Source organism: Podarcis pityusensis (assembly GCF_964106645.2).
Source record: "Podarcis pityusensis genome assembly, chromosome: 17".
NCBI lineage: Eukaryota > Metazoa > Chordata > Lepidosauria > Squamata > Lacertidae > Podarcis > Podarcis pityusensis.
The window spans coordinates 1595829-1623625 of record NC_138042.1 but is presented as its reverse complement, the minus strand read 5'-3'; the positions used below and the strand labels follow the sequence as shown (position 1 = coordinate 1623625).

At 44.8% G+C, this 27797-nt stretch overlaps 1 protein-coding gene across 3 annotated transcripts in view; it reads left to right on the top strand.

Annotated features, from left to right (window-relative positions):
• S1PR2 (sphingosine-1-phosphate receptor 2) overlaps positions 1-26934 on the top strand; it is a 47205-nt gene extending 20271 nt beyond the window's left edge. The window contains exons 2-3 of one of the 3 annotated variants that reach the window (XM_080988500.1): positions 17189-17306; positions 21009-26934. In XM_080988500.1, the coding sequence (XP_080844626.1) occupies positions 21135-22190 (1056 nt within the window). In that variant the 5' untranslated portion in view covers positions 17189-17306; positions 21009-21134 and the 3' untranslated portion in view covers positions 22191-26934. Of the gene's footprint in view, positions 1-16975; positions 17307-21008 lie in introns of those variants that run through there. The other 2 variants (XM_080988498.1, XM_080988499.1) reach the window with 2 other exon arrangements.
• Positions 26935-27797: the final 863 nt, after the last annotated feature.

The window sequence follows — 27797 nt, the reverse complement described above, 5'->3', positions numbered from 1 at the left end:
CCGCCGCCTCGTCTTCCCTCACGCGGGGAAAAGTACATTTTTGCCTGAGCAGCTCCCGCCTGGCTTAGCGTGGCCAACGGCTTTTACCTTCACCCACACATGCGCACACGCTCTCCAGGGCTGACAGGAATAGCGCTCTTACCTCAGCCCCCCACCCCGCCTTATGAGAGAAATAATAACTGCCAACGCGTAAAACACAAAAGAAGCAGCGTTGAGGGAACAACCCACCCCCCCAAATCGCATTTGGGCAACGTTGGGGTTGGTCCCAATAAGGGTTTTTGCCAAAAATGCAGGTCGTAATCATGGCAACATACATAATCATGGCTCCCCACAAGGTCTGAGGGACAGTGGACCGGCCCCCTTCTGGAAAGGTTTGCTGACCCCTTCTTTACAACAAGGATGTAGCGAAGCCGCTAACGGCAACGCTACATGTTAGAATTGCTTTGGGAAACATGAGTGTTGCACCAGTGCACATGTGAGTCTCAATGCAGCAAATGCATGAAGTGGGGAAATGGGCCAGTCAGGTTCCCCACATTTACACCCCCTTTTTTATCTACCCAGTTTGCCATTGTGAGGGTGGATTAGAAGGCCCTTTGGCACTTTCCAGCTGGTCTCTTCTCGTGTTCACTTGCTTCACTGCAATACTTTCCCTCAGCGCTCCTAAGGTGTGGTACTGCGCAAGGAGTGTGGGCTGTAAGGAAGGAGGTCTCTCTCTCATGTCCTCCCCCTGTGCTCGGGGGCTTCTGTTCACTCCAGAGGGTCTGCTGTGAAAGAGAGTTCTCCCGCCAGCAATGCCCCGTGGATCAGATAGGTCTGTCTGGGACAGGCCCATAATTTGATGGTAGAGCAAATTTTGCATACATATAATTTCAGCTTCACTCTCCAGTAGAAAGGATTGGGAAAGACCCATGCTGGACTTTGGAGAGCTGCCCAGATGGAGGTGATTATATATTAGACTGGGTAGACCAGTGGCCTGACTCTCAATGAGCAGCTTCATATGTGTCCCACCCGGATGCTGGCACCAAAAGCCTGCCTCCTGCCCCTGCTATCAGTGTTAACCACAAGCTTCCCCATTTTACCATCCTATCCCTACCCAGTCTGTGGATATATCTCTTCCTGCTTTGCTTTCTATTTCTGTTTTTAATCTCCTTTAGTGAGGAGGAATTGATCCCATTTATCTGCCCCGGTGCCCTTGGGATGTATAGTGGGTGGGTGTTTCTGGGCTGTCTGGTCTTGAGATGAATGAGCTTTTGGGAGGGGCAAGCAGGGAACAAGGCCTCCTTCTGTGTGTGTAATGAGCTCCCTTGGACAGCAGGAAGCTTGTGTCTTGGGAGGATCCAAACAAGCTGCCTTATTGTCGCCAGAACAGCTATCAGTGACAGAGCTGGAGGAGCAAAGGCAGCTTCTTTCTTCTGGCAAAGCTAAATCCAGAGCAAGCAGCCCTAAGGCTCTGCAATGGGCCATGGGGAGAAAGGCAGGAGGAGTCGGGACAGTATTTGTATGGGATGGAGACTTGTAAGTCACCACTGGGGATTTGCTGGCCGGAGGTGTGCCATTCCTGCAGCTTTCAGTGCCAGCAGCTTGTCATCTCTCAAGGGTGATCTGGATCAGGCGTGGGAATTGTTCATTCTTCATCACGCATATTTTTCAGGGAGCAAAAATGATGGTCTGTTAGAGGAGCTTAATGGCTTATACTGTTAGTATTCATGCCATGTCCACCTTCCAGCTGTCAGAGAAGTGTGACTGGTTCTCCATTGCTCAGCCTTCGTTTTTAATTAGTTTTTTGGGACTTGCATCAAAGAAGCAGCACTTAGAACAGTGTCATCTGCACGGCAGCCAAGGAGGAGACAGGAGCAAGGAGCCTTGTCATACTGCAACTGCTGCTGCAGCAGCAAAAGGAAACATGGAGGAAAGAGAATATGGTGGTTCTAAAGCAGTGGCAACTCCTGACCAAGCAAAAAGTAAGCCGAGCAAGAGTGGCAGCAGAGGCAGACCAGGGGAAGGATGAAAGTGGGAGGGGGGCACGCAGTGTGATCTGCCCTCAGCCCACCCCCCAGCCTGGCTTGGTCCTGCTTGCTTTTCCAGTTTTGGGTTTTATTTTTTTAAGTGAAATACAGGGCAAAGGACTGGTGACTGCTGGATCCTGAAGCTCTAAGGACTCAGCTAGACTGGTAAAGAAAAAGCTATTTATATGTGTTGTATGTGCGATATAACATTGTGCCACCAGATGGCGACATGGAGTCCCGTTTTTCTCTACCAGTTTTCCCTGTTTAAATTTACAACATTTTAAACCGAAACGCTTCTTTGATCCAGCCTCTATCAGAGTGTTTCTGGTGCTTCTTTAGAACTGGATTCACTTGAATGGTCTGAGACAGGGAATGTTTCTAGTTCTAAAAAATATAGCCCTAAAAAGCAGATTTGAGCCTGTTTTATCCCAAGGCTTCCTTTGATTACCAGCTTGTCCACCCCTAATTCTCTCCACTAGTATTTTGACTCCTGGCAGGAAAAGTTGTTCACTGTGAAGCTGTAGCATTCTAGCCAAATCAATAACATTTATGCAAGCTATTTGTGTGTGTGTGTTCTCTGATTTTCGCATGTGTCAGTGGTCACATACTGCTTTTGCACACTGTCCTTTAAAAAAAACAAACCTGAAAAACTGGATTCTGCATCCTCTATAAATTATGCAATCTGCAAAAACTTACATGCTATACATTGGGAGCAGCAAGCAGCTTTGCAACAATCATCCCTCTGGCTTCTGAGTTTTCACTGCCCACACAATTTGAGCATATCTTCATAGTAATAAAGGCTACAAACCACAACCACCTCCTCCTTTTTCTTTTTTAAAAATAAAAGCTGTGATTCTTGAGAAGCTGGATTCCACGCCCAGATCTGCACTTCATCCTTTTTCTATACTTCCACGAAAAACCCTTGTGAGTTAAGACAGTATTATTATCATCATCATACCTATTGTTAGTGACTAACATTCTCTTTCTCTTGGTGTATGATGTACACGAAGTTAGTTTTATGTACAACTTGGTGTGGTGTTATATATGAACTTGTTTTAAGTTATATTGAACCAGTTGCTGCTCTAAGTGAAGGTCACATGGGCACATACAAGCCAGATAGAACTGGGGTCTAATGAGTGGGTGGGCCAAAATACCCACCCTAGCAGATGTCCTGACAACACCACCTCAACAGCCAGTGATTTGCTTCCACGATTTTCCTCTCTGTTCCTGGGCAACCTTCAACAGGGAGTGATGGAAAAAACCACCTGTGCCCCACAGCCCTTCAGCTTCCTGCGCAGAGGTTCATAGTCCACTGCTATACACAAAAGACTGTGTCTGGTAGTATCATTTGTACCCACGTGTGGTCAGGGGGCTTTATAAGACAACTTCTCTGTTACATTGTGAAATTTATATTTCTTGCTGTTAACCATATCTCTATATATTTTACGTTTTTCTTGATTAATAATCCTGCTTTCCCCCTCTAATTCTTTTTTCTTGCTATCCTTCATATTTTCCACTAACATTTTAGTTTTACTAACCTGCAATTTCTCCAGATTTTTAAATTTTCTTCTAACGCCTTTGGGATGGACTCCGATGTTTTCTCTAATGATAGCCCTCCATGTCTCTTGGTCCTATGTACACCATGAGGCAGGACTCTGGGCTCCCCCGCAAAATACCTTTACAAAAACCTCTCTTTAGAAGTCTTGGTCACGAGCTTCCAGAAGCCAATCTAGTTTCCCACCTGGATAAAATATTAGTGTAGTCAGAAGGAGCAGTGTAGCATGAGGTTAAACTGACGTTGGTGCAGCCCTGACACTGGTATATCACCCAGGTGAAAAATAGGCTGTGTAACATTTGCTTGATCCACTCTTAACATTGATCCAAGCCAGGTCCGCTGCTTCTTTACTGGGTCAGTGTGCTGAGAGACAGTAGAGGACAAAGCTGGGGAAACAAGTCACTTGCTGTCCCCTGAAGTAAGCCACTTTAAACTGGACCAGTTGAATTGCTGTTGTTGTCTTCTTTTGTACGAAGTTCTATCCCACTTCTCTTTGGCCCAATCTGCACTGTACATTTAAAGCAGTATCATACCATTTTAAGCAGTTCAAGCTTCTCCCAGAGAATCCTGGGAAGTGTAGTTTGGTAAGTGTGCTGAGAGTTTTGTCAAGGCGCCCATTCCCCTGACAGAGCTACAATCTGCAGAGTGACTTAACAGTCAGTCCCTCTTCCCAGGGAACTCAGATCTCTGAGGGTGGAATACAGATGAGACCTCTATCAAAATGAACCCAAAGCAGCTGACAGCAACATAAAATCAATAAAACAGCTAAAGCTAAATATAAAATTGCAAAATGTGAAACATCCAAGATCTGAAGGCTTCCTGTTTCTGTTGTTGGTTAAAACAACAACAGCAGATCCTGCCAGCTGCTTCCAGACAGGCCTGCTCCAACAAACATGTTAATCATCAAGAGACCTGCTTCTGCCTCTTCTCTCCAGGCCTTCAGCTCCCATGCACACGGGGGTGAGCCCTGCTACTGGATGCTTCAAGAGTCAGCAGTGAAACCGCGTGTGTGCAGGCAAGAGGCTGTGCCAGGGCAGGGTTGTGCTTCCTCTCTCCGCAGATGGCAATAAGCCAAACAAGTCATTGGCAGCTATGAAGGAGGGGGGAAGCGGGGAGCCAGCTGGAACTGGGGCTGAAATGAAGCTGGGATGGGGTTGAATCTTCATTCAGATGGGAAGTGCATCTTGCTGTTTGTACTTGGGAGGTTGGAAAAGCCCTGTGGCGCTGGTCTTGTATCCACTCTGCATAGTGTAAAAGCATTTAATTATATTAAGACAAGTTTGTAAATAATCAGTCAGGCTTGCAATGATACTCTCCAGGCAACCAAGCAAGGACATTTCTGTAAAGTGGGAAATAGTTGGTTCCTTCCCTTTGCCTCTTTTGGGCCGTTGGTGAGTCATAGTGACTCATTAGACAGGTATGCATAGTAGGTAGGCTAGTAAAAAGAATTCCTAGGTTAGTTACTTTTTTGTGGAGTAATTTGGAAGACTGTGGATGACAAAAGTTAGCAGTAAGTATATATAATGTCGCGGGTGGCGCTGTGGGTTAAACCACTGTGTCGATTTGGCTTGCCAATCAAAAGGTCAGCGGTTCGAATCCCCGCAACGGGGTGAGCTCCCATTGCTCGGTCCCTGCTCCTGCCAACCACACAGTGCAAATAGATAAATAGGTACCACTCCAACAGAAAGGTAAACGGTGTTTCCATGTGCTGCTCTGGTTTCGCTGGAAGCGGCTTAAGTCATGCTGGCCACATGACCCGGAAAAACTGTCTGCGGAAGCGGACAAATGCCGGCTCCCTCGGTCTGTAAAGCAAGATGAGCGCCGCAACCCCAGAGTCGTTCGCGACTGGACTTAATGGTCAGGGGTCCCTTTACCTTTATATATTATGCATTTGTGTGAACTATGATTTCTATAGAAAGAAGCATTGGGGTTCACTTCAAGAAGAGAAACATGGTGGACTGTACAGTGTTACTTTGGTTCTCAAACTTAATCCGTTCTGAAAGTCTGTTCGAAAACCAAGGCACGTTTTCCCATAGAAAGTAATGCAAAATGGATTAATTCATTCCATACTCTTAAAAACAACCCCTAAAACAGCAAACTAACTTGAATTTTACTATCTAACGGGACCATTGATCCATAAATTAAAGCAATAATCAATGTACTGTACTATAAAATAAATAAGACAGTATTGGAGATGATAAAAATTGAAATTATTTTTTTTTCTTACCTACACTGGTGATAGTCATTGTTTGCATGGTGGGCTTTTATCCATTTCCACAGTCACACAATCAATCATTAGCTGAACTGGGTTCCACACAGTCACAAAAACAAATTAACCAAAAAAGCCTCAAAAACAAAAATGCAAAATAAATAGCAAAACCAAAAGTACCAAATACAGTGGTACTTTGGTTCTCGAACTTAATCCGTTCCAGAAGTCCGTTTGACTTCTGAAATGTTCAAAAACCAAGGCACAGCTTCTGATTGGCGCAGGCACCTCAGAAACAATAGCCAACAGCCGCATCGGATGTTCAGCTTCCGAAAAACGGAACACTTATTTCCAGGTTTTCAGTGTTTGGGAACCAAGGCGTTTGAATACCAAGGCGTTTGAAAAGCAAGGTACCACTGTACATCCTTTGCCAGCAGGCTGCCGACAGAGATAATTAGGTGGCAATTGATGATAGCCAGGTGTAAATCTTGACTATTGAATTCACTCTGGAGATAAGAGTGAACAGGGGATTAATCTCTAATGCTCTGAAAAAGCTGTTTTCTGCATTGGGAGACTGTCAGCTCCTGGAAACCTTCACAGGTGTGAGCAACTTATGAGTGGAGGACTACATCGTACCCAAAAGCCACCTAAGAACCCTAATGGGCATGGGATCTGCTTAAGCCCCCCTTTTAAAATAATCTCTGAGATAGTTATAATTTACAACTAAAAGAGGTTTCTCTGTCTGCTGGTGGAAATTTACATTCAGTGTGTGAGCTACTTACTGGCTTTAAGAAGAAGGGAAGGGAAGTCAATCATAGAAGGGCTGGAGGCAGAACAAAAAGCATGCACTAATTGTTTGAGCCAAGAAAGTTTTAAATGAACAAGGGAGTTCTGAGTGCTAATAATTTTTATTTTCTTTATTTGTAATTTTCTGTTTTCTCAATGAAAGTGTAGCCTTGAAATTGAAAGTAATTTTGCCACTTCATACTTCCTCTGTGGGAAAGGAATATGTTTTGATAACACTGTGAACATCTTAAAGTGGAGTCAGGAATTGTAAATAAGATCAAGAACATTCAGTCTTGCAAATACATTGTTGGACATTTACCTCCAACCCCTTTCAAAATAAAAAAAGAGTACAAAGCCTTATTGTCTGCAAAAAAGGCAGTCTGAATAAAACTCTTGGTCTGTGTTGCTGAACGCTTCGCTAAATAATGATAGAAATAAATAAATAAATGCCCAGTAGCACCTTAGAGACCAATTAAGTTTGTTCTGGGTATGAGCTTTCGTGTGCATGCATACTTCTTCAGATACACTGAGACAGAAGTCACCAGACCCATATATATAGTGAGAGGGTGGGGTGGGGTTTTTCTCAGAAGGGTAGTGGGAGATGGGTAATGATGGGTATGGTAAACCTGTTGACGACCGTTAATGACTGCAATTAGTCCTACAGGAAAAAGCAAGGGATAGTATGCAGAGAGCTGGACCATAAAGAAGGCTGATCGCCAAAGAATGGATGCTTTTGAATTATGGTGCTGGAGGAGACTCTTGAGAGTCCCATGGACAGCAAGAAGATCAAACCTATCCATTCTTAAGGAAATCAGCCCTGAGTGCTCACTGGAAGGACAGATCCTGAAGCTGAGGCTCCAATACTTTGGCCACCTCATGAGAAGAGAAGACTCCCTGGAAAAGACCCTGATGTTGGGAAAGATGGAGGGCACAAGAAGAAGGGGACGACAGAGGATGAGATGGTTAGATAGTGTTCTCGAAGCTACCAGCATGAGTCTGACCAAACTGCGGGAGGCAGTGGAAGACAGGATTGCCTGGCGTGCTCTGGTCCATGGGGTCATGAAGAGTCGGACACGACTAAACGACTAAACAACAACAAGTATGCAGATGACCAAAAATAGCTTTAGCATATGTAATGAGACAAGAATCCAGTATCTCTATTTAGACCAGGTCTCTCCATAGTTTTCAGTTTAGTAATAAGTTGTAATTCAGCAACTTCTCTTTCAAGTCTATTTCTGAAATTCTTGTTTTGGTCATTGGGAGAATTACCGGAATCTTTGGGAAATGCCTACATTATGTTGATTTTGAAACAAGAGACTGATTTAGCGTTAGTGAAAAATTATAGGCCAGTCACCTTGCTAAATAACTATTGTAAATTATTTTTAGCAGTATTGGCAAATCAGCTGAAATTAATATTAAAGGACTTAATACATCAAGACTAAACTGGATCTTTGCAGGGTACAGAGATGAAGGAAAATGTAAGAAATATAATTGAATACCTGGAAGTAGGAAACAAGAAACAAGCAGTATTGATGCTTTTAGATGTAGAGAAGGCTTTTGATAATGTTTTGTGGACTTTTATGATCAAAACACTAGAGATGATTGACTTTGGGGAGACTTTTATAAAAGGCAATAAAGCCATATATTCTAACCAATATGCAAGTTTGATTGTAAATAATATAACTTTAGAAAAATGTATAATATCAAAAGGGACAAGACAGGGCTGTCCTTTATCACTGTTACTTTTTATATTGGTTTTAGAGGTCTTGGCAAGAAGAATAAGAAGTAATTTAGATATAAAAGTCACATATCTGAAGACACCGTGGTGGCTTTTGCCACTTGAAAGACATGACTGGGCGACATATAAATACCTATTAACAGAAGTAGATCAAGATATAAAATTAAAGAGGTTTGAAGAGTTAGGACAGCAAGTAACTGATTGGCTACAGTATCGTCAACTTAATGTTTCATTAAGTTCGATAAAAGAATGATTTTTCTAACCTAACCTCACAATTTGAAAGAGATCTAATAGAAAATAAAGATAAAGTGATTTCTAAATTGTACAAATTACGTACTATTGGAATGGCAAAGAAAAGACGATCAGTGATAATACACAGGGCGAGGGATATAGGTTATAACATTGAATTGGCTGCATGGGAGAGGTTATGGAATGTTGATTTGAAAATCATAGCATGTTATATTAAACAGTCAAATGGTGGAATTGTGATGATGGAGGAGTGGAATGAAGCCATGGATGGAGAGATTAAGAGGAGATTAAGAGACACCCTGCGCTAGCAACGATAGAGCTAAGAAAAAGCTATCAAACCTCTGGCACGTTTATTGGAAAAAGATTGAAGAAGCATAAATGGAAGGGATAATTTTTAAAAATAGGATGGAAAACCCCTCAAATACAACAGATCATAGAATTATAGAGTTGGAATGGACCCTGAGGGTTAAACTGGGTGCAAATTAAGGAATACATATCAAGAAACAAACTATGGTATATTATTTTAATATACAGTGGTACCTCTAGTTGCGTTCCGCTCTTGGTATGGACTTTCAGCTTATGAACTCGGCAAACCCGGAATTGTTTACTTCCAGGTTCGCCATGTGCACATGCGCAGAAGTGATCTGTGCTCTTCGCGCATGCGCAAAAGCACTCAATCTCACTGCGCACATGCGCGAAAGAGGCACTCTAGTTGCATACTTTTTCAGGGTGCAAACAGCACCCCGAAATGGACTAAGTCCACAACTAGAGGTACCACTATAAGTAATTAAATAAATAAATCTGTGTGACTCCCTCCATCCATAGATTTCAGGGTGGTTCACAACACAAAAATACAAGATTTTAAAAAAACCACAATAAAAACAAGAACAAAAAAAACCTCAATAACCTCCCTCGCCCACTAAACGATTGAGTTCTTACCCTTCACCATTAGGGTCCCTGGGCAGGCAGTCATCAACACTACAAGAAAAATGCTAGCATAATAAAAACATGATCATGGTGTAGAGACTCTGATGTGGACAAAGATGGAAAGGCGTATTATTGTTTAATAATATAGAGAAATGGTTGTTGAAGTTATTGGAGACAAAGCTGATATGTTTGATTAGAGCAGAAACCATTGCTGCCATTGGGGAAATATTGCTTAACATCCTGGAGGGAATGTTTTGAATAATTTCTTTTATGTAACTGACATTTATGTAACTTCTTTTCTCCCCCCCCCCTTTTCCCCCTTTGGTGCCCTCTGCTCTGGGCCACTTTTGGGGTCCAAGGATTATACACACATGAAGGTAGTGGATGGTTGGTGGAAGGAGCCTGAATGAGAATCCGGGAAGGGAAGACATCCAACAGTGAGAGAAGAAAGGGAGGCTTCCAGGCAAGAGCTTTCTGTGGGTGACAAGGGTTAAGAACGACCTTGGAGACAGGAGTCTGAGTTTTCTTTCTCTGTTTTTGCTTTTATTTAGATTAGTTTCTTTTATCTTATTGTAGTATGAAAAAGCTTAAATAAAATCTTATTTTAGGAAGCAAGCAAGCAAGCAAGCAAGCAAGTATGGGGATTCATATGATACTTACTCCATCTTTAAGGCAAGAAAATGGGGTGGGTATGCTCATCTTAAGCAGGACCATTCAGCGTTAGAAACAGGTATGAAAGCTAGGCTCTAAATGGCACCTTAAACCTTGGTTATGGCCCAACAATGGAATGTCTAGGCACTTTTTATAGCAAGAATTCAAAGCTGAAAATGAATGAACTGCAGCTAAAATATTATGTTCATTTTTCACATGGTCTAGTCCTTCCCCTGCCCACCCCCCTAATATTCTTAAGAGGGCCTCTTCTCCAGTCTTCAGAGAGTAGCTGGAAATGGGGAGGCAGAAAAAGATCCTTCTTTCCTTCCACTCTGCAGTTTTAATCTGAAATCTTAGGCTCAGTACTGCACCCAGAGCTCAGAAACTGCTCACGCTAATGAAATTCCTTGTCGCAAAATGTGCCTAGAACAATGGGAGTTTCAAACATTCTATATATGTTTGTATATATGGCAGCATTCCATAGCTAACTCAAAGCATCAGCCAAATGTTCCTTTTTAAATTTCCTAAGAATTTTGAAGAAACTTGATTTTCAGGCTTTTATGTGTGTCCATGAGGACTAGGAAGTTGTTGCACTCGATGGATTTCTGCTGCAAGGTCCTCCTTCTTTCTGGACTATTGGCTGAAAGGCATTGTGCCTTCCACTCATTTCAATGGGCTTTTTATTTTTTATTGTTACAGTTGCAGCTCACCACAAGGTTCTCTCCCGTCTCCTTTTATCCTCACAACCACCCTGTGAGGTAGTGACTGCCCCAGTGAGCTTTCTGAATGAGCGATGACTTGAGTCCTGGCCTCTCCGGTCCCCGTCCAATGCTCTACCCACTCCACCACATGGCTCTCTGCTGGAGAACTGTCCAGTGGATTAGGTCCCTCTGGTAATACCCCTTCCCAAAACCAAGAGCAAATGGTAATATTTTTTGTTGTTTTCACAGGAACCATGTTTCTAAGGAGTGTCAGTCAAATTAAAAATGGCCCTTCCCCTATTTTAGTCCCACACATTTAACAATAACTGAATTTGTAATTTTTAAAGGTTGGAAGAAACAGGTGTCCTCACTTAGGTTATTAACCCTCCCCTCCCCACCTGGGCTGTTGGATATAAGCAGCCACACCAGGCTCTGCTGTGCTGAAATCAGCATGTGATAAGGAGTTCTGTTGCTTGCAACTGTCCTGGTTTGCTTCAGCCTAAATTATGCTATTTAAAAAAGGCCTGAGGAAAGCTTCCCTCTCTCTTTCTCTCTCTCTCTCACACACACACAAACACACAACCTTAGCAATGGAGTTGCATTGGATATGGGTACTGAATTTCTGCTACAGAGAGTCCTTAACCAGGTTTGCTATCTCGGAGTGAACAAACCCCAAGCAACTTTATGTATAATAACCAAGTTCTTAGAAGCCCTGTTAATTTTGACCAGTTCCTGCATAGCCAAGCATAAGCTTCCATGGTTTTTCTTTTGTCGTTTAATTGAAGAGCATGGAAAAACCTTACCATTTCTCCCTGCCTGACTGATTTTTATTTATTTCAGTCTACTTTCCTTAAAGGCTGATAGCAGTTAATAATTAAAAATGTAACACATCCAGATTTTTTAAAGGACAAGAAAGCAGCTGAGTGTTCTTGCTAAGAGACTGTGGAAATAATAAAATTAATAATAATAATAATATCCTCTCTCTTTATGTCTTCACACTTTATTTTGGCGCTTTCTAGAATAAAAAAGAAGCAAATGACATTCTTTTCCAAAAGAGCTAAGTTGGTCTTTCTATGATACTGTACTCTCTCCATAGAAAGTTAATTGAACTAATTTGCTGTCTTAAACTTGGGGCAGGAAGGAGGAAAATATGTCTTACCTGAAATAAGATCTTACCAGGAAAAGTCTGTTCTACAACAGCAGGAGAGCCATTTGCCCCTTAGCACTAGTATTAGGCTTGGCAGAGGCGGGAAGGTTCAGACCTGAAAGCAGCTTGTGATGCCCCCAAAAGCAAACAAGAAACGTTATTGGGGAAAACGAACAGCAATTGGAAAAGACGTGGATAAGCTTCGGCAATTGGGGTGGGAGCGTCAGATAGATGATGGTTTGGAGCCAATGCAAGGGGGAGAATGAGGCTGTAGAGAGGCACAAGGAAAGGAGGTATGGCGGCAGTGTGGTGTAGTGGTAAGAGTGTTGGGCTAGGACTGAGGAGATCCAGGTTCAAATCCCCACTCAGCCCTGAAACTCACTGGGAGACCTGCCATAGAATCATAGAACTATAACATTGGAAAGGGATCCTGAGGGTCATCTAGTCCAACCCCTTGCAATGCAAGAATCTCAACTAAAGCATCCATGACAGATGGCTAACCTTTCTCACAGGGTCATTGTAAGGACAAAATGGGGTGTGGGAGATTCATGCATATTGCTCAAGCAACTTGGAGCTTAAGCTGGCTTGTGAGGTCTACTTTGTTGTGGTTTGTACTAGGACTCTGAGGTCCATTTGGCAGAACCAGATGCAACACAATCATTTGGAGCAGGGCAAAAGGGAAGGGCGAGAGATGCACACTTAAAAGGAGGGATCAGGACAGGCCACCTCTGAGCATGTACCCAGTCCATAAAAAGCAAAGTAGCCATGTTGGCCTATAAGAAAACAAGTCCCAGATCCACATTGGGCAACACTTTACCAGCGAAAAGGTCACCAAAGTGTATCAAGCTTCTGAGTTCTCCAGAACTCTCCATCAGGCAAGATGTTACGCAAAGCAGGGGCAAGGGAAGCAAAGAAAAGCAAAAAGAAGCAGCACAAAAGACTGGGGAGCCATGAATGAAAACTTGTAGACACAATTCCAAGATGGAGATTACAGGCTGAAGAAGCCCTTCTCAGGTAGATATCTAGAAGGATTCTGCTTACAAACCTACTCCGTTCAGAAATTTGTTCTCAGTAGTACCAACACTGAGCTCAGGGTTCATTCTCAGGAAATTTGATTTCTGGCTTTCTCCTAAGGCTTCTTAGCTTCAGCTGCCCAATTGGATTAGGGACTGGTGATGATAGAATGCCTTTGTGTTGTTGCTAAACAATTGGGAAGTGGAAATCTGTGACTATATGCAAATCATCCTGAGGTTCTACCTGCGTAGATCCTGAGCTGCCTTCCGCCCTTTGCTGCCTTTATAGGAAGGCGCCATATGAGCAAACAAGAGGAAGACTACGGGGAGGAGGAGAAAGGGCTGGCCCTCAAGCCAACACAGACCAAAGCCGGTCCTGCCTGCATTTTCCTACACCTTCTCATCATGTAATAGTATAGTAATAATAATAATAATAATAATAATAATAATAATTACATTTAATAATAATTAATAGTAAAAAAATTGAGTTACATGTCCCCACCAGGAGGTAGACTTGCCCATTTTTCCATAATTGGAAGGTCCCAAACAGCCATAATGAGATCAGTACCATACAAAGCATGTTCTGCTAGTTTAGTCTTAAGATTTTTAAAAGGCAATATTCAAATAGGACCCAGAAATATAGGGTTTTTTTTCCACCAGATTGCTGGCATGAAGGAGAAGCACATTTGGGAGTGTTACTCTTCATCTGGGGGTTTCCAGTTAGTTTCTTTCCACCTTTCCTCCGCAAGTGTTGGAAAGGTCAATCAATATAAGCTTTCCTAGGAAGGACACCCCAGTCTCATGCTATATCCTAAATATCTTCACAGAAGCTTATGAAAAGCTTGGTCTGTCGCTCAGCATCCAAAAAACCAAAGTGCTGCACCAACAAGCACAAAATAACCCCTCTGCAGCGCCACAAATCCAACTCAGTGGTGTAACGTTGGAAAATGTCGATCACTTCTCCTACCTAGGCAGTTATCTTTCCACAAGGGCCAACACTGATGCCGAAATCCAGCATCACCTGAGCTCTGCAAGTGCAGCTTTCTCCCAATTGAAGTGCAAAGTGTTTGAGGACCGGGACATTCGCAGGGAAACCAAAAGGCTTGTTTACAAAGCTATTGTACTATCAACCTTATTGTATGCTTGTGAAACATGGACCACTTATAAATGCCATCTCCAACTCCTTGAAAGATTCCATCAACAGTGTCTCCAAAAAATTTTACACATCACTTGGGAAGACAGGCGAACTAATATCAGTGTACTGGAAGAAGCAAAGATCACCAGTGTTGAAGCAACGATTCTTCAACATCAATTTCGTTGGACTGGTCATGTTGTGCGGATGCCTGATTATCATAGCTGTCAACGTTTTCCTTTTTTAAAGGGAAATTCCCTTATTCCGAATAGGATTCATCGCAAGAAAAGGGAAAAGTTGACAGCTATGCTGATTATCGTCTTCCAAAGCAACTACTCTATTCCGAACTTAAAAACGGAAAGCGTAATGCTGGTGGTCAACTGTCTCAAGGCAAATCTAAAAAAATGTAGTATAAACACCGACAACTGGGAAACAGTGGCCTGTGAGCGCTCCAGTTGGAGAACAGCTTTTACCAAAGGTGTCATGGACTTTGAAGACACTCGAACTCAGAACACAAGGGAGAAACGTGCTAAGAGGAAGGCACACTTGGCAAATCCACACCATGATCAACTCCTGCCCAGGAACCAATGTCCCCACTGTGGAAGGACATGTGGATCCAGAATTGGCCTCCACAGTCACTTACGGACTCACTGTTAAAACCGTGTTTATGGAAGACAATCTTATTCAGCTACGAGTGATCGCCAAAGAAGAAGATATGAGCATATGAACTCTTTATGTATAAAAAAATCAAATCTGTGTCCAGTGTCTGAATTTCATATCCAATATAAATGCAAAATGAGTTGTCTTGCATGATTTTTCTTCTATTTTTAAAATTCTGCCATTTTTACTGTTTTGCATAGCAGGTTGCTAATCAGGGGAAGCGGCAGAGTGCTATGCGCTGGAGCAGGGTCCTCTGACCACCAGGTATCTTACACAGTTGCTGCTCTCTCTGGGAATTGCTCGTGCCCACAGCCCACAATGGTTAGCAGGTGGCCCAGTGATCCTGAATCTTTCATACCAGGCCCCAAATTCTCTGTTCCGTCCCTCTTTTTATAATTATATGTTTTACTTTGCTTACAGGGTGCATCTTAATTTTTCCTAGAGGTGCTTTATACATTTACAGTGGTACCTCGGGTTACATATGCTTCAGGTTACATATGCTTCAGGTTACAGACTCCACTAACCCAGAAATAGTACCTCGGGTTAAGAACTTTGCTTCAGGATGAGAACAGATATTGTGCATCGACGGCGCAGCGGCAGCAGGAGGCCCCATTAGCTAAAGTGGTGCTTCAGGTTAAGAACAGTTTCAGGTTAAGAACAGACCTCCGTAACGAATTAAGTATGTAACCAGAGGTACCACTGTATACAGATTTGTGTTAGGGACTGGCAAGAGGCAGAGGTTAGTCTAGTTCCAGAGCCACAGCATTCTGTGTTCTGTTTGGCCTGTTGCCCCCCCCCCCCCACTTTATTTTTAATAAAGTTTCACCATGTGACCACTGAGGTGTGTGCAGTTGGCAACCTCCGTTTCAGAAATCCCCATGTGCCCAGATCCCTTTGGGCTCCGCACTGCTGGAAGCCTGAGGCCAGGCTGGGTAGAGCCAGACCTTTGCCCTGCTCTGGGAGAGGAGCCGAGGGCTGGGGAGCTGGCTTTTCGCTCTGCCACTTGGCAAGGGGTTGGCTGGAGGCATGAGGGCACTGGTCCAAGATCCCAGGATCTGAAGAACTAACCGTACATTCCCAGTTTATATTGGGATGTGAAAAGGTGCTAGAAGATGATGTATTTTTTACGTATTATCCTTCCTCACATTTGTGAGATCAGCAGAGTGCCCTAGATAGGCTAGTTTTAGCCTTTTAGTCTAAGTAATGCAGGAAGCTTTAAGGCAGACCAGATTCTCCTGGTATTTCACCCCTTTCTCTCCCTTAAAACAATAATCACACAAACAATCTTGTAAAAGGTAAAAATAACATTTACTCACTCAGAATACTTGTTGAAGAGTAACAGATGCAGAAGCTTTCTTTAGGCAGGCTTAACATGGTAATTCAGTTACAAATACATACTTAAGTCTAGCTTAAAATTGATGTTCTCACATTGCTGGCATGGTGAAAAGAGGCAGGTGGGAGAATATCTATAGCTCTGCCCTCTCCATGTCGGCACAGTGGGAGCATCTCTCACAGAGTTCTCTCTGGCAAGTTTACAGGAAAACTGAGTTTCAGCTCTGATCCTGTGCCTATCTAGCAAAACATGAATTGTTGGTTTGACTGCACTTTAAATATCCCCCCGTTTCCTTCCTTGCTTCTGGGGCTGTAGGTGACCAAAAAGGGTGGTGGTGGCAGCAGTTGTCAGAGAGCAACCCTGGCAGCACTGCAGGGTTGTTGTGCGGCAGTTGAGCAAGGAAAAGGTGTGAGAGGCTCTCCTGGCAGCTCCCTTCCCAAGTTCTCTGAAGTGCTTGGCAACATCCCTGCCCACAGACTCTGCCTCCAGGCACTTTCCCCCAGCTGGGAGCAAACTACTCAGGGGAAAGAGACAGTGGGAGTGAGAGGGTTGCGCCTGCAGCCCCCTTTGGCCATCCAAACCACCTTCCTTGTCACTGAGTCATTTGGGATCTAGTGCCTAAATCACTGTCTGCACAGAGTCCTGCTCTCTTAGCAGCAATCCAAGGTGCTTAGATTATGCAAAGGCAAAACTAGGCATTATTTCACCCGGGTCAAAGACCCAGTTTGGCACACCCTCCCATGCACATTTGTGTGTGTGTGTGCGCGCGCGCACACACACACACACACACACACACACACACAGGCTGGGAGCCTCAATGGCACCCCACCCTGGAGGCTTCACCCAGAGCAACAATCCTGGCTAGCCCCCCTCCAGCTACAGCTCTGGCTTATGCAACTTTATGCATGGTGTTTCCCTAAACTTATTTAAATTTATACCTTGCCTTTTCACAGGTGGGCACCTAAGGCAGCTAACAGTATGCATACCAGAAACGCAGCATAACTTGCAGCTATGAGAAGCCTGGAGAAAATGACCTGTGGATGGTCCACCCACTAACGGCTCTGCATTTTGTATTCTTCCTCAGAAGATTGCAGTGCTGGCTGCTGCTGGAAGCTGGGATTCTGAAGTGTAAGTGAAGCAAGGATATTCTGCATCGGCCAGCAGGCCTTTTCTGTGCCTTAGCGAAGGCTCTGCTTCCTCAGGTAATTTGCATTTCCGTTGTGCTTAAACTGCTGCGTTATCTGTGTGGGGTTTTTTTTGGGGGGGGGAGATTTCCCACAATTCTTGGAGATGTTACCATAGAGGACTTACCTGATTTTCAATACTAGAAGTGAGATGTGTCTGGAGAGCTTTCTCTTCTAATCCATAATAAATATGTAGTTATTGGCTCCATAGGATCAAAAGTGCACTCTTCTCATTCACCCCAACCGCACATCTTTGCATGGAATGACATTTTTGTAGTACAGGCATGACCATTTTGCACGGGGATGGAGTGTGCATAAGCTTGCCCTGTTACACCCTGCCCCCGTTACTCCCCCATTCATCCCACTTCTGGGTCTAAAAGGACCCACATGTCGGGGGTCACGCATCAACTGGATACACCTAAACAGATCGCCGACTGCATTTGCTTGCTGGAGAAGTGCTAGAATTTGCAGTGTTGCTTGTGCTGTTTTATTGCTCCTATTGCCCATAGTACCACTGGCAAAGTGCAACACTTTTATCCCCGGTCCCGTCATCTCCAATGCCATCACCATACAAGCAACAACCATTGTACATGTGTTGAATATGTGTGCAACTGTGCGCATGTGCATTGCCCCGAACCCAGAAGTGACTAGAAAAATGTCAAAAACAGCCCTAAAAAGAACACTGAAAGGGCAAAAATGTTGCAAAAACAGCACCTATGTTTACAACAAGTCCCACGAGCCTTACAAGTGCAATCCCTGGAGCCATCAGCCACTGAGGCCTGTGGAGAGTTGGAGTTTGAGCAAGGAGGTTTGGAGAGTCTGTCAAGTGCTGCTGGTTTTTAAAAGGGGTTTCCAAGGGTTTCCAGAGGTTTAGAGGGTGTTTGCAGGCTCTTTCAAGGATCTTCTCAATATGCACTGTTTCACTCAGACGTGTGGCGTAAAATGGTTGTTGCCTGCATTTTAAAAGTTGGTGGCTTCCCACTGTGTCTCTCCAGTGGAGGTGGGGGCGCTTGGAGGAGGGTGGAATATGCTTGGCAAGCCATCAGTAAGGTTGTTTTCTATCCTTCAACAATCCCTGGTCAGATATGAACTTTCTCTCCCCACCCCCACCCCGGCCCCTGTACTTCCCCTTTAAATTCCCTGTGCCTTAATGTGTACATGACAACACAGCAGCCCTGCAATGTCCCAGCATAATCCCCTCCCATTCTAACAGGCAGTCTTTTCTTTGGGGCTGGTGCCTGCTCTCATGCCTGGTGCTTAAGAAGGTAAATCATTAATGATTTGGGATAGAGACAAGGCAGCGTCATTGAGGGAAGCCATTTCCATCCCACCCCCACCTCCTGCCTTTCCATGGGCGCGACCGTCGCCTGCCCTTCCCGCCTTGCCCTCGGGCCAGACCTCGCAACTCCCAGAGACTTGTGTTGGAGAGGGAAGGTGGCGCACCCAAGCTAGTATTAAAGTGAAAGTTGAAGTGTGATATCTATTTAATTAAGAAGAAAAACACTGTTACTTGAATACCTGTCTTGTTGCTCTGACAGTAATGCTACATTGTTAAGTAAGTGGAAGCACACCTTAATTGTTATATGGATGTTTCATTAAATGTAAGGATCTCATTACCACTGTACTGTGTATTCTACCAAAGCAAGTTGAAAAGATCAAAGCAATGAGTTATGAAAGCTGAGACTTTAACAGAAGCCGTGTTGGCCACGGTTCCTTGGCAGGGCCTGCCAATTGCTCCTTCTTTCTCCTTCTTCCCTTACAGCTGGCCAAGGCCTGACCTACCAGCCAAATGTGGCCCCCCAACCACACATGGAGGTCAGGGGCTTGACCATCCCTTGTTTTTATTTTTGCAGTTGCTGACAGGTAGCCGAATAAGAGGCTCATCAACACCCTGACTGGAACTCTGTCCATGGCCAGTGGGCTACACTATGTAGGGCTGATCAAGTCTACATCAGTTTACTGTCTGCCTGCAGCTGTTTGCATTCCCATTTAATTTGCGTAGTTCACCTGACATTATTCTCAAACAACACTGGTCTTGATACTTTCCCCTTCTAAAGTTGGGTTTACTTGACACAGGGCTAATATGATAAATTAGGGGAAATTGGGCTCCAAACAGCTCTACGCATTGTCAGAGATTATTTGTTTTAGCATCATAGAATTGTAGAGTCAGAAAGGACTACGAGGGTCATCTAGTCTTCCTAATAAACATTAGGAAGAACTTCCTGACAGTAAGAGCTGTTTGACAGTGGCATTTGCTGCCAAGGAGTGTGGTGGAGTCTCCTTCTTTGGAGGTCTTTAAGCAGAGGCTTGACAACCATATGTCAGGAGTGCTCTGATGGTGTTTCCTGCTTGGCAGGGGGTTGGACTCGATGGCCCTTGTGGTCTCTTCCAACTCTATGATTCTATGATAGTCCAAGCCCTGCAATGCAGTGCCCAACATGAGATTGAGAGTGTCCTGCTCTACAGACTGAGCCAGCTCAGGGATGAGCGGATTGATTGTCGTTTCTGCTGCTCCCATAACTGCTGTTTCTTCTGTGCTTTCGTTTCCCCCCATCTGGGCTCGTAACTCTTTTTTGGGCACTCCTGAATATGGGAATGTTTCCTTTTATTTTGAATCCCCAGATTAACACAAACACAAAACTGTACAACCAAACTTACATAAAATTTCCATGGTGAATATATTGAACAGCCATGTGTGCTGAGAACTTACAATCAGAAATGGGGAGGCCTGGGAAAAAACTGGAAAAATTGAAAAACAACAACAGTTCCCCCCTCCCCCGTTTTTGTTTTTGTCAAATAAGAAAAAATGGCTTTGGAAAAAAATGGGGGGGGGGGGACTTGATTCCCCCCCCCACATTTTTCCAGGCCTTCCCATATCTACTTACAATAGCTTTCATTTCTTTTTCATACTTCCAATTTGTGCAAAATCAGAAAATAGCACGAACAAATTTGCAATTGCCTGACTGTGCAGCATTGCACACATGTCCGGTTGGTATTTGGTTGTCACAACGGTTTTGTGCTGTAATTTTCCCAATGTTTTCATAGGTCATACCATGTGATTAAATTTGGAGTGGTATCCTGGCATACAGTTCTTTACTGCCACTTTAATGGGGAAACAGAAGCATGTCCATGCGTAAAGGATGGTGACATGTCCAATGGCCTCCCCTGTTGTGTGGCACCATGCCCACTAGTGCAAATGAAATTTAGTGCAACATGGCAGCATGTTGATAAAAAAACAAAACACCACAGTTCCATAATGCAACATGCAAAAGGAATGTTAGCAACCAGGACACTTTTTTTCTATCTCCCTTAGTAAAAAGCTGAAGCAGGAGGGGGGAATCTGCAGCCCTCCGGATGTTGCTGGACTACAACTCCTATCATCCCTGGCCCTTGGCCATGCTGGCTTGGGCTGGTGGGGGTTAGAATCCAGCAATACCTGGGGGGCTTTTGTCTCTGGGCTAAAGACTTGTGCATTCATTTTAGAAGGGAGGAAGGAAAAGAAAAAAGAAAGGAAAGCTGCTCTCTTGCAGTCAGCTCACACCCACACACCCTGCAGGCCATGACCCTGTAAATGGAAGGCTAAGACATTGAAGACTAGCGCTTCTGATGCACATGCCTCTCTAACAGGGTAAGGCTATATTTTGCCTTGCATTCCCAACACCACACTCCTTGTTCTAAGCTCCTAACCCTGCTAATTTTATGTGTTTTCATCAACCCCAGGCTTCTGCGAGTTGGCCCCTCACCCCTCTCTTCTGAATGAACACATTCTCACTGTGGTCTTGCCTTGATGCCTTCTAATACAGACGTCCGTGAGTGGGCACAAGTGTAACCTGTTGTTGGAAAGCCATGGGGAACACCTTCGATTCCTACTTCAACAAGCACAAGATTGTGGAGCACTACAACTACACCAAGGATAGGCTGGAGAAAGATGATGACCCTTCACTCTCAAGCGGCTCTGTTGCTATCATTGTGCTTTGCTGCTTTATAATCCTGGAGAACCTGCTGGTGCTCATGTCCGTCTGGAGGAACAAGAAGTTCCACTCGGCCATGTTCATCTTCATTGGCAACCTAGCCTTTTCAGACCTACTGGCTGGCTCAGCCTTCATAGCCAACGTTGTCCTCTCGGGCCCAGCCACTTTCCACCTCACCCCGCTGCTGTGGTTCGTGCGAGAGGGCACAGCCTTTGCTACTTTGGCAGCCTCCGTCTTCAGCCTGCTGGCCATTGCCATAGAGCGGCATGTGGCCATCACAAAGGTGAAGGTCTACAGTAGCGACAAGAACTGCCGTATGGTGCTTCTGATTGGCGCTTGCTGGGTGATCTCGGCAGCCATTGGGGGGCTGCCCATCCTTGGCTGGAACTGCATACATGACCTTGACAAGTGCTCCACTGTCCTACCGTTTTACTCCAAACACTACGTTGTCTTTGTGGTCACCATCTTCACCGCCATTCTCTTCTCCATTGTGGTCCTCTACGTCCGGATCTATCGCATCGTCCGCTCCAGCCATGCTGAGATGGCTGGCTCCCAGACTATAGCCTTGCTCAGGACAGTCACTTTTGTCCTGGGGGCCTTCATCATCTGCTGGCTCCCTGCCTTCATCATCCTCTCAATAGATGCTTCATGTGCCAGGAAGTCTTGCCCCATCCTTTTCCAGTCGAAATATTTCTTTGCCTTTGCTACCCTCAATTCAGCCATCAACCCTCTCATCTACACCCTCCGCAGCAAGGACATGAGGAAGGAGTTCCTGCGAGTCCTCTGCTGCTGGGGTATGATGGGGCAGGGGAAGCCGTCAGAGCGTTGCATGATTCCCCTCCGCAGTTCCAGTTCCTTGGAACGCTGCACCCAAAAGCAGGACAATCCTACTGCACCTTTCATGAAGAAAGAACATTCCACTTTTGTGTGAAAAAACACAAGGAAGGGAACTATGGGGTGGATGATGAAAGAAAGGGGAGTGGGTTGGACCTAAGTGAGCGGTACAAAGGTGATGTGGTACATGGGATGCTAACCTCCTCGTGGCCAAATCAACCTGCCTTTGACATAGCTGGAGGTGTCCGTTTGTTCACTAGACCTGCACAGTATTAGAACGTTCTGTTAGTGTGTGTGTGTGTGTGTGTGTGTGAGAGAGAGAGAGAGAGAGAGAGAGAGAGAGAGAGAGAGAGACTGAATGACTTGAAGTGAGTGAGCAGCCTGCTCAGATGCTGACACTTTGCTTTGGTACAGTTCTGCTCCTTTACCCTAAAAGGTGCCCTGCCTGTTTTGTATGCCCAGAGTTCCTTCTGTCCTGCACCTCAGAGCATGCTTTCATGCCTTCGCTCCTTCCCAAAGCATTCACTCCTTTCCAAGGAAGTAGCAACCAGTCACTCAAATCTGCTTGGTTCTCTTTGCCTTGGTCCTAATGTGGCCATAGAGCAGCCAAGGAGCTTCCTTGAGTGACTGGAAGTGAAAACAGATGCAAAACATTTTTGGAACAACAAGGGCACTTTGATAGCTCTGTTGCTGCCTGTAGTGCAAATGTGTGTGTGTGTCTCCTGCTCTGGGCTCGGCTCAAACTGGTTTTGCAGGTTTTCTGTGCCTTTCAAGTTGAGCCAGGAAAAGGCCAATTCTTCCCGTCCTGGAATCGCAGAATCATAGAACTGTAGCGTTGAAAGGGACCCCAAAGGTCATTAGGCAAATCCAGAGATGCATGTGTGGCTGGCATGAGTGCATGTTGGCTAGAGTTTGTTTTTTCAGTAAAGCCAATCTATGTGCTCTCTCCATCACTGATGATCACTTTGGCAACTGTTCTAAAGGTATCTGGTTACCGCACCGCCGCCACCCCCCCCCCCCCCGGTGAGGTGAAGGATGTGCATAAATGCATATAGAGCTCTTGGGTGGGGGGAGTCGTATGAAACTGCCCTGCCCTATGCTCACACTTAACATATATGTGTGTGTGTATACACACCCACACACACCCACACACACCAATATATATTATTTTTAGCATGGCTTATTGAACAGTGCATTCAGTCTCTCCCATTCTTAAAGTGTTTTTTTGCAAAGAAGTAACAAGAAATCATTGCAGCCTTGCCTTGCTGACTTAAGATTGAGGAGAGAGTCACAGGGGCAGTTAGTTATAAGGGAGGAATCGTGCTGGAAATAAATACAGTGACCCTGAGAGCCACTTCCAGGCAGGAGCAGGAGCAGGAGTGGTCTGGTTCCAAATAAGGCAGTTTCCTGTGTCCAGCCTGGATGGAAGGTGCATCAACAGTCCCCTTGGTTGTTGGCAGAGATGGGGGGCCGGGACAGGGGGCTGAGCAAAAGCTAGAGAACTGGGTGTTTCAAATTTTGTACCTTGTTTGAAGGGCAACCCATGCCAACATGTGGATAAGTGCCGGTCTTTTGATGGCTCAGGTTCTGTATTTAAAATGCAGAGCAGTTTCCCACTGGATTGTATCCCATGACAATTAGCAGGAGAGGCTGCCACCTGGATTTCCCTCTCCAGGCCCTTAAATGTCTTGTGTTGAGCTGGAACAGGGATCAGCAACCTTTTTCAGCCGTGGGCCGGTCCACCATCCCTCAGACCATGTGGTGGGCTGGACTGTATTTTGAAAAGAAAAATGAACGAATTCCTATACCCCACAAATAACCCAGAGATGCATTTTAAATAAAAGCACACATTCTATTCATGTAAAAAACGCTGATTCCCGGACCGTCCACGGGCCGGATTGAGAAGGCTATTGGGCTGCATCCGGCCCCCAGGCCTTAGGTTGCCTACCCCTGAGCTGGAACAAGCCCATCACCAGCTGAGCTCCCAGACCCCATCCTCAGCACACCCTGGGTGAACTGGAGGACGGCTCAGAAGAATTTAAAACACACTGCAGCCTCGGGAGACAGGCGTACGGGGTGTGCCAAGGCAGCATTGAGGGGAAAGTTGCTTCTATGATTATTAGTAACAGTGTGGTGCATGTCTACTCAGAAGTAAGTCCTGCTGAGTTCAGTTTAAATTACTCCCAGGGAAGTGTGTGTAGGATTGATGGCTGGTTAGACAGACTTGGCTTCATCCTGTTGAGTCATCAGAATCAAGAGCCCTCTTTCCTCCAGCACTGCATGTGTGTGTGTGTTGGAAGGCTAGATTTGCACACACATGCAGCCACCCTCAGGATGCATCCCCAACCTGTAATACCAGTCGACAACAGGAGGCCCTGGACTTCCAGCCCCTCTGCAAAAGTTCTTCTGTAGTGTGGGAACAAACGTGTGGGTTTGGGGGAGGTGGGTTTGTGAGGCTGGGGGCATTGCTAAGGAAGAGGTGAAAAGAAGAGAGGTGTGCGAGGGCTATTCCTTCAAGGAAAGAGCCAGGTGTGGGTGGGTATCCTGCCTACAGCTGCTGCAGGTGGAAACGTGATTCACCCGGTATGATGTGCAGGGACATGCCATTGAGAATGAGGAGGGTGTTTTTATGAATGGGAATGAGATGCAGGCGTGGGAATCATGTCCCTCCTCAAGCACGGGTGATGCAGCCCAGAGGCTGGAGGGGGTGGGAGATTGCTTTAAATAACGCACCCTCCTCTTCGCTGCCTTCACCTCCTCAGAACAACATTTTGTAGGAATAAAATAAGCCTGTGTGGTACTCTTTTTAAAAATCCTTTTCCTGGCTAAAAAGCAAGCAAAACTTTAAAGAGTGTTGCTTCTTGGTTTAACATGGCTGCTGGTTCTAAACAAGAACCCATAGAAATGTAAGACTTGCTTATGGAGTGGGGAACTGCAGTGTTAATGGGCAGTTATGCACCCTGTCAAATGTTGCGTATAAAGACCTTGATGCACAAATCAGGACATATCTGAGTCAGGTCTATTTCATCAGAATATGTGAATTGGGATTTCTTTAGTTGGATAGTAGCTAGCCAGCTAAGTCATCCACCTCAAACAGAGCCCTTAGGATATTTTTAGCCCTGGCCCTTCTGCAGCTATAAATTTAAGCACTGAAAGGTACAGATACCAGGCACATGGCAAAGTATGCAGAAGATGGATGAAATTGCAAATATTTTCACCCATGTGCATGTATATAGTGAGCCAGTGCACAGCAAGTTGAACTGAATAGGACTTACTCCCAGACAAGTGTATGTAGGTTTGACGTTTAAAGCTGTAGAGCCTGTGAAGCATATGTGTGCTTGTTCTTCTTCTTGTAGCAATGAAGTATTGCATGTGTGTGCGCACACAACCTCTGTGTGCAAGTGCCAGTAGATGTGGATGTGTGAAGTTGCCTGGCTGCAAGGTATTTCTTGAGTTATAATTTTGTAATCTGCATTGACACAGGTCTGTGGCCTGTGTCCACGCAATCCAAGCCAGTGACATGTGCATTTAGGTTTGTGCATATGAACATTCTCGTTTTGTGTGAATGGACCTGGAGTGCTGCTCTCCTCCAGCAATAGCATGGTACCACTGTAACACTTGTGTGCACGTTCTGTGATGCCATGCAGAACCTCACTGGCTCCCTGTTCCCTGTGTCTGGTTTTCTTGTACTTGCTTATATCTCTCGCTTCTCTTGAGCCCTTGGCTGCTTTCAAGAGGAGACTGCTACATGGTGCTGAAGTATATTCTTCTGCCTCTGGAGAGTGAGGGCGATCCCACCCCTGCTTTAAGCACTTATTCCAAGCTACTGCAAGCAAATGAAGGGGATGGATGTGCACCCAGGGAAAAGAGAGCAGAACATTTTTATCTCTCTCCCCCCCCCCCACCAAGAGTGTGGCTTGCAATGTTTCATAGGATTATTGCCTCTACTGTGAGCTTCTTCCCACTGTTCAGAGGTTTTGCAGGATTTTGTAGAACTTCAAAAACCTTCCAGAAATGCCTTAGAGACCAACTAAGTTTGTTATTGGTATGAGCTTTTGTGTGCATGCACACTTCTTCAGATACACATACCAATGACAAACTTAGTTGGTCTCTAAGGTGCTACTGGAAGGAATTTTTTAATTTTGTTTCGACTTCGGCAGACCAACTTCAAAAACCTTGTTTAATTGGAGACAACACTGGGGCAAAAGAACGGCATGTTGTTTGTGTACAACACGCACACACAAAATGGCTCTACCTGAACCCTTTCATTTCTCCTAAGAACTATTGTTTGTCCTCACTTCTGGAAACAGCCAATCCACTCCCTGCTCCCACATCCAAATGCATCAAGCCCCTGCTTGATGGCCACCCCTCCCCGTTCCCCCATGTCCATCACTTCATGACACTGCTGTGAGTAGTGACAATTTCAGGACAGGCTGTAGCTGCGAATTTTAGCGCCGGGTGAGGCCTTGGAGATCTTTCAATAGAATTTTCAGCACCCTCACTAAATTGCAATTGCAAGGTTTCTGTGGAGGAATAAATGACCTTAAAAATATACGAAGCTGGCAATACATTTTGTAGTACAAAGTGAATTTAGTGTTGGAAAGCACTGGGTCAGTCACTGGAAGAATTCTAGAGGCAGAAGCGGACTGTTGCACTCGCTCTCTCTCTCTCTTTCTCTCTTGCGCACACCAAAGGGTACAGTCTTGACTATTCAATCCTACTTTCCTTTCCCTAATAGAATCTTGCCTGTGGAAACACTAAGGGGGGGTGGGGTGTTTTTTAAACATAATTCTCCCTTTTAATGGAGATCTGTATGTATTAAAATACTTGCTTCTACAGTTGTCCTTTGTTCATTTTTCCCTTGCCCGTGTTATCTGAGGATGTGCACATTTGCAAAAACACTTAAGGGCTGACCCTCTTTGGTTTTTTACCCTGGGAAAAAATAATCATTAGGAGTCTCTGCTCTAAATAGAATCATATAAGCTTCCAGGTTCTGACCACCTCTTCCCTGCCCCAGACTTCCCGAGGCTTATGCAAGAAGGCACAATGATTTTTTCACATAGTATGTTTAAAATGCATCTTTTTGGCATTTCCACTATGGGAATGTTAATGTGAGACAGATGACAGCAGCTATTCAATGTAAATTTTGCATTTGTATATGAAAGAAGTGGTTCAGCTTAGTAGCTAAGAGTGTACTTTGAAGGAAGTGTATACGTAAATCAAGGATGGAGAACGTGTAACTCTTCCCATAATCCCCATGGTTTTCCTTGCATGGCTAGGGCTGATGGGATTTGGAGGTCTGCAGGATCAGAAGAGCCGCAGGTTTCTCCTTCCTACTGTAGGAGCCACTGATATCCCTCATGCTCAGTCTACCCTTTGGACTCTTCACTCACTAGGATCTGTCGAATCCATAATGCATGAGGTCTCTTCCCTTATGTACATCTTACCTGCTTTTTCTTATAGGAGTTGTCACAATTAGTGAATAGTCCCATGGATGGCTCCTTAAGAGGGGTAAGTCCAGGCCTTTGGCAGGGCCCCAACATTGGGCCTCCCACTCCTAAGAATGCCTCTATTTCCACATTGCAAAGAGTACCCAAGTGGGCAGATAAGGGAGTCTGCAGCTCCCTCACCTTAAGGGTGTGCTGACTATGGCTGATGGCAGTTGTAGTCCAACAAAACATCTGGACAGCACCAGGTTGGGAAA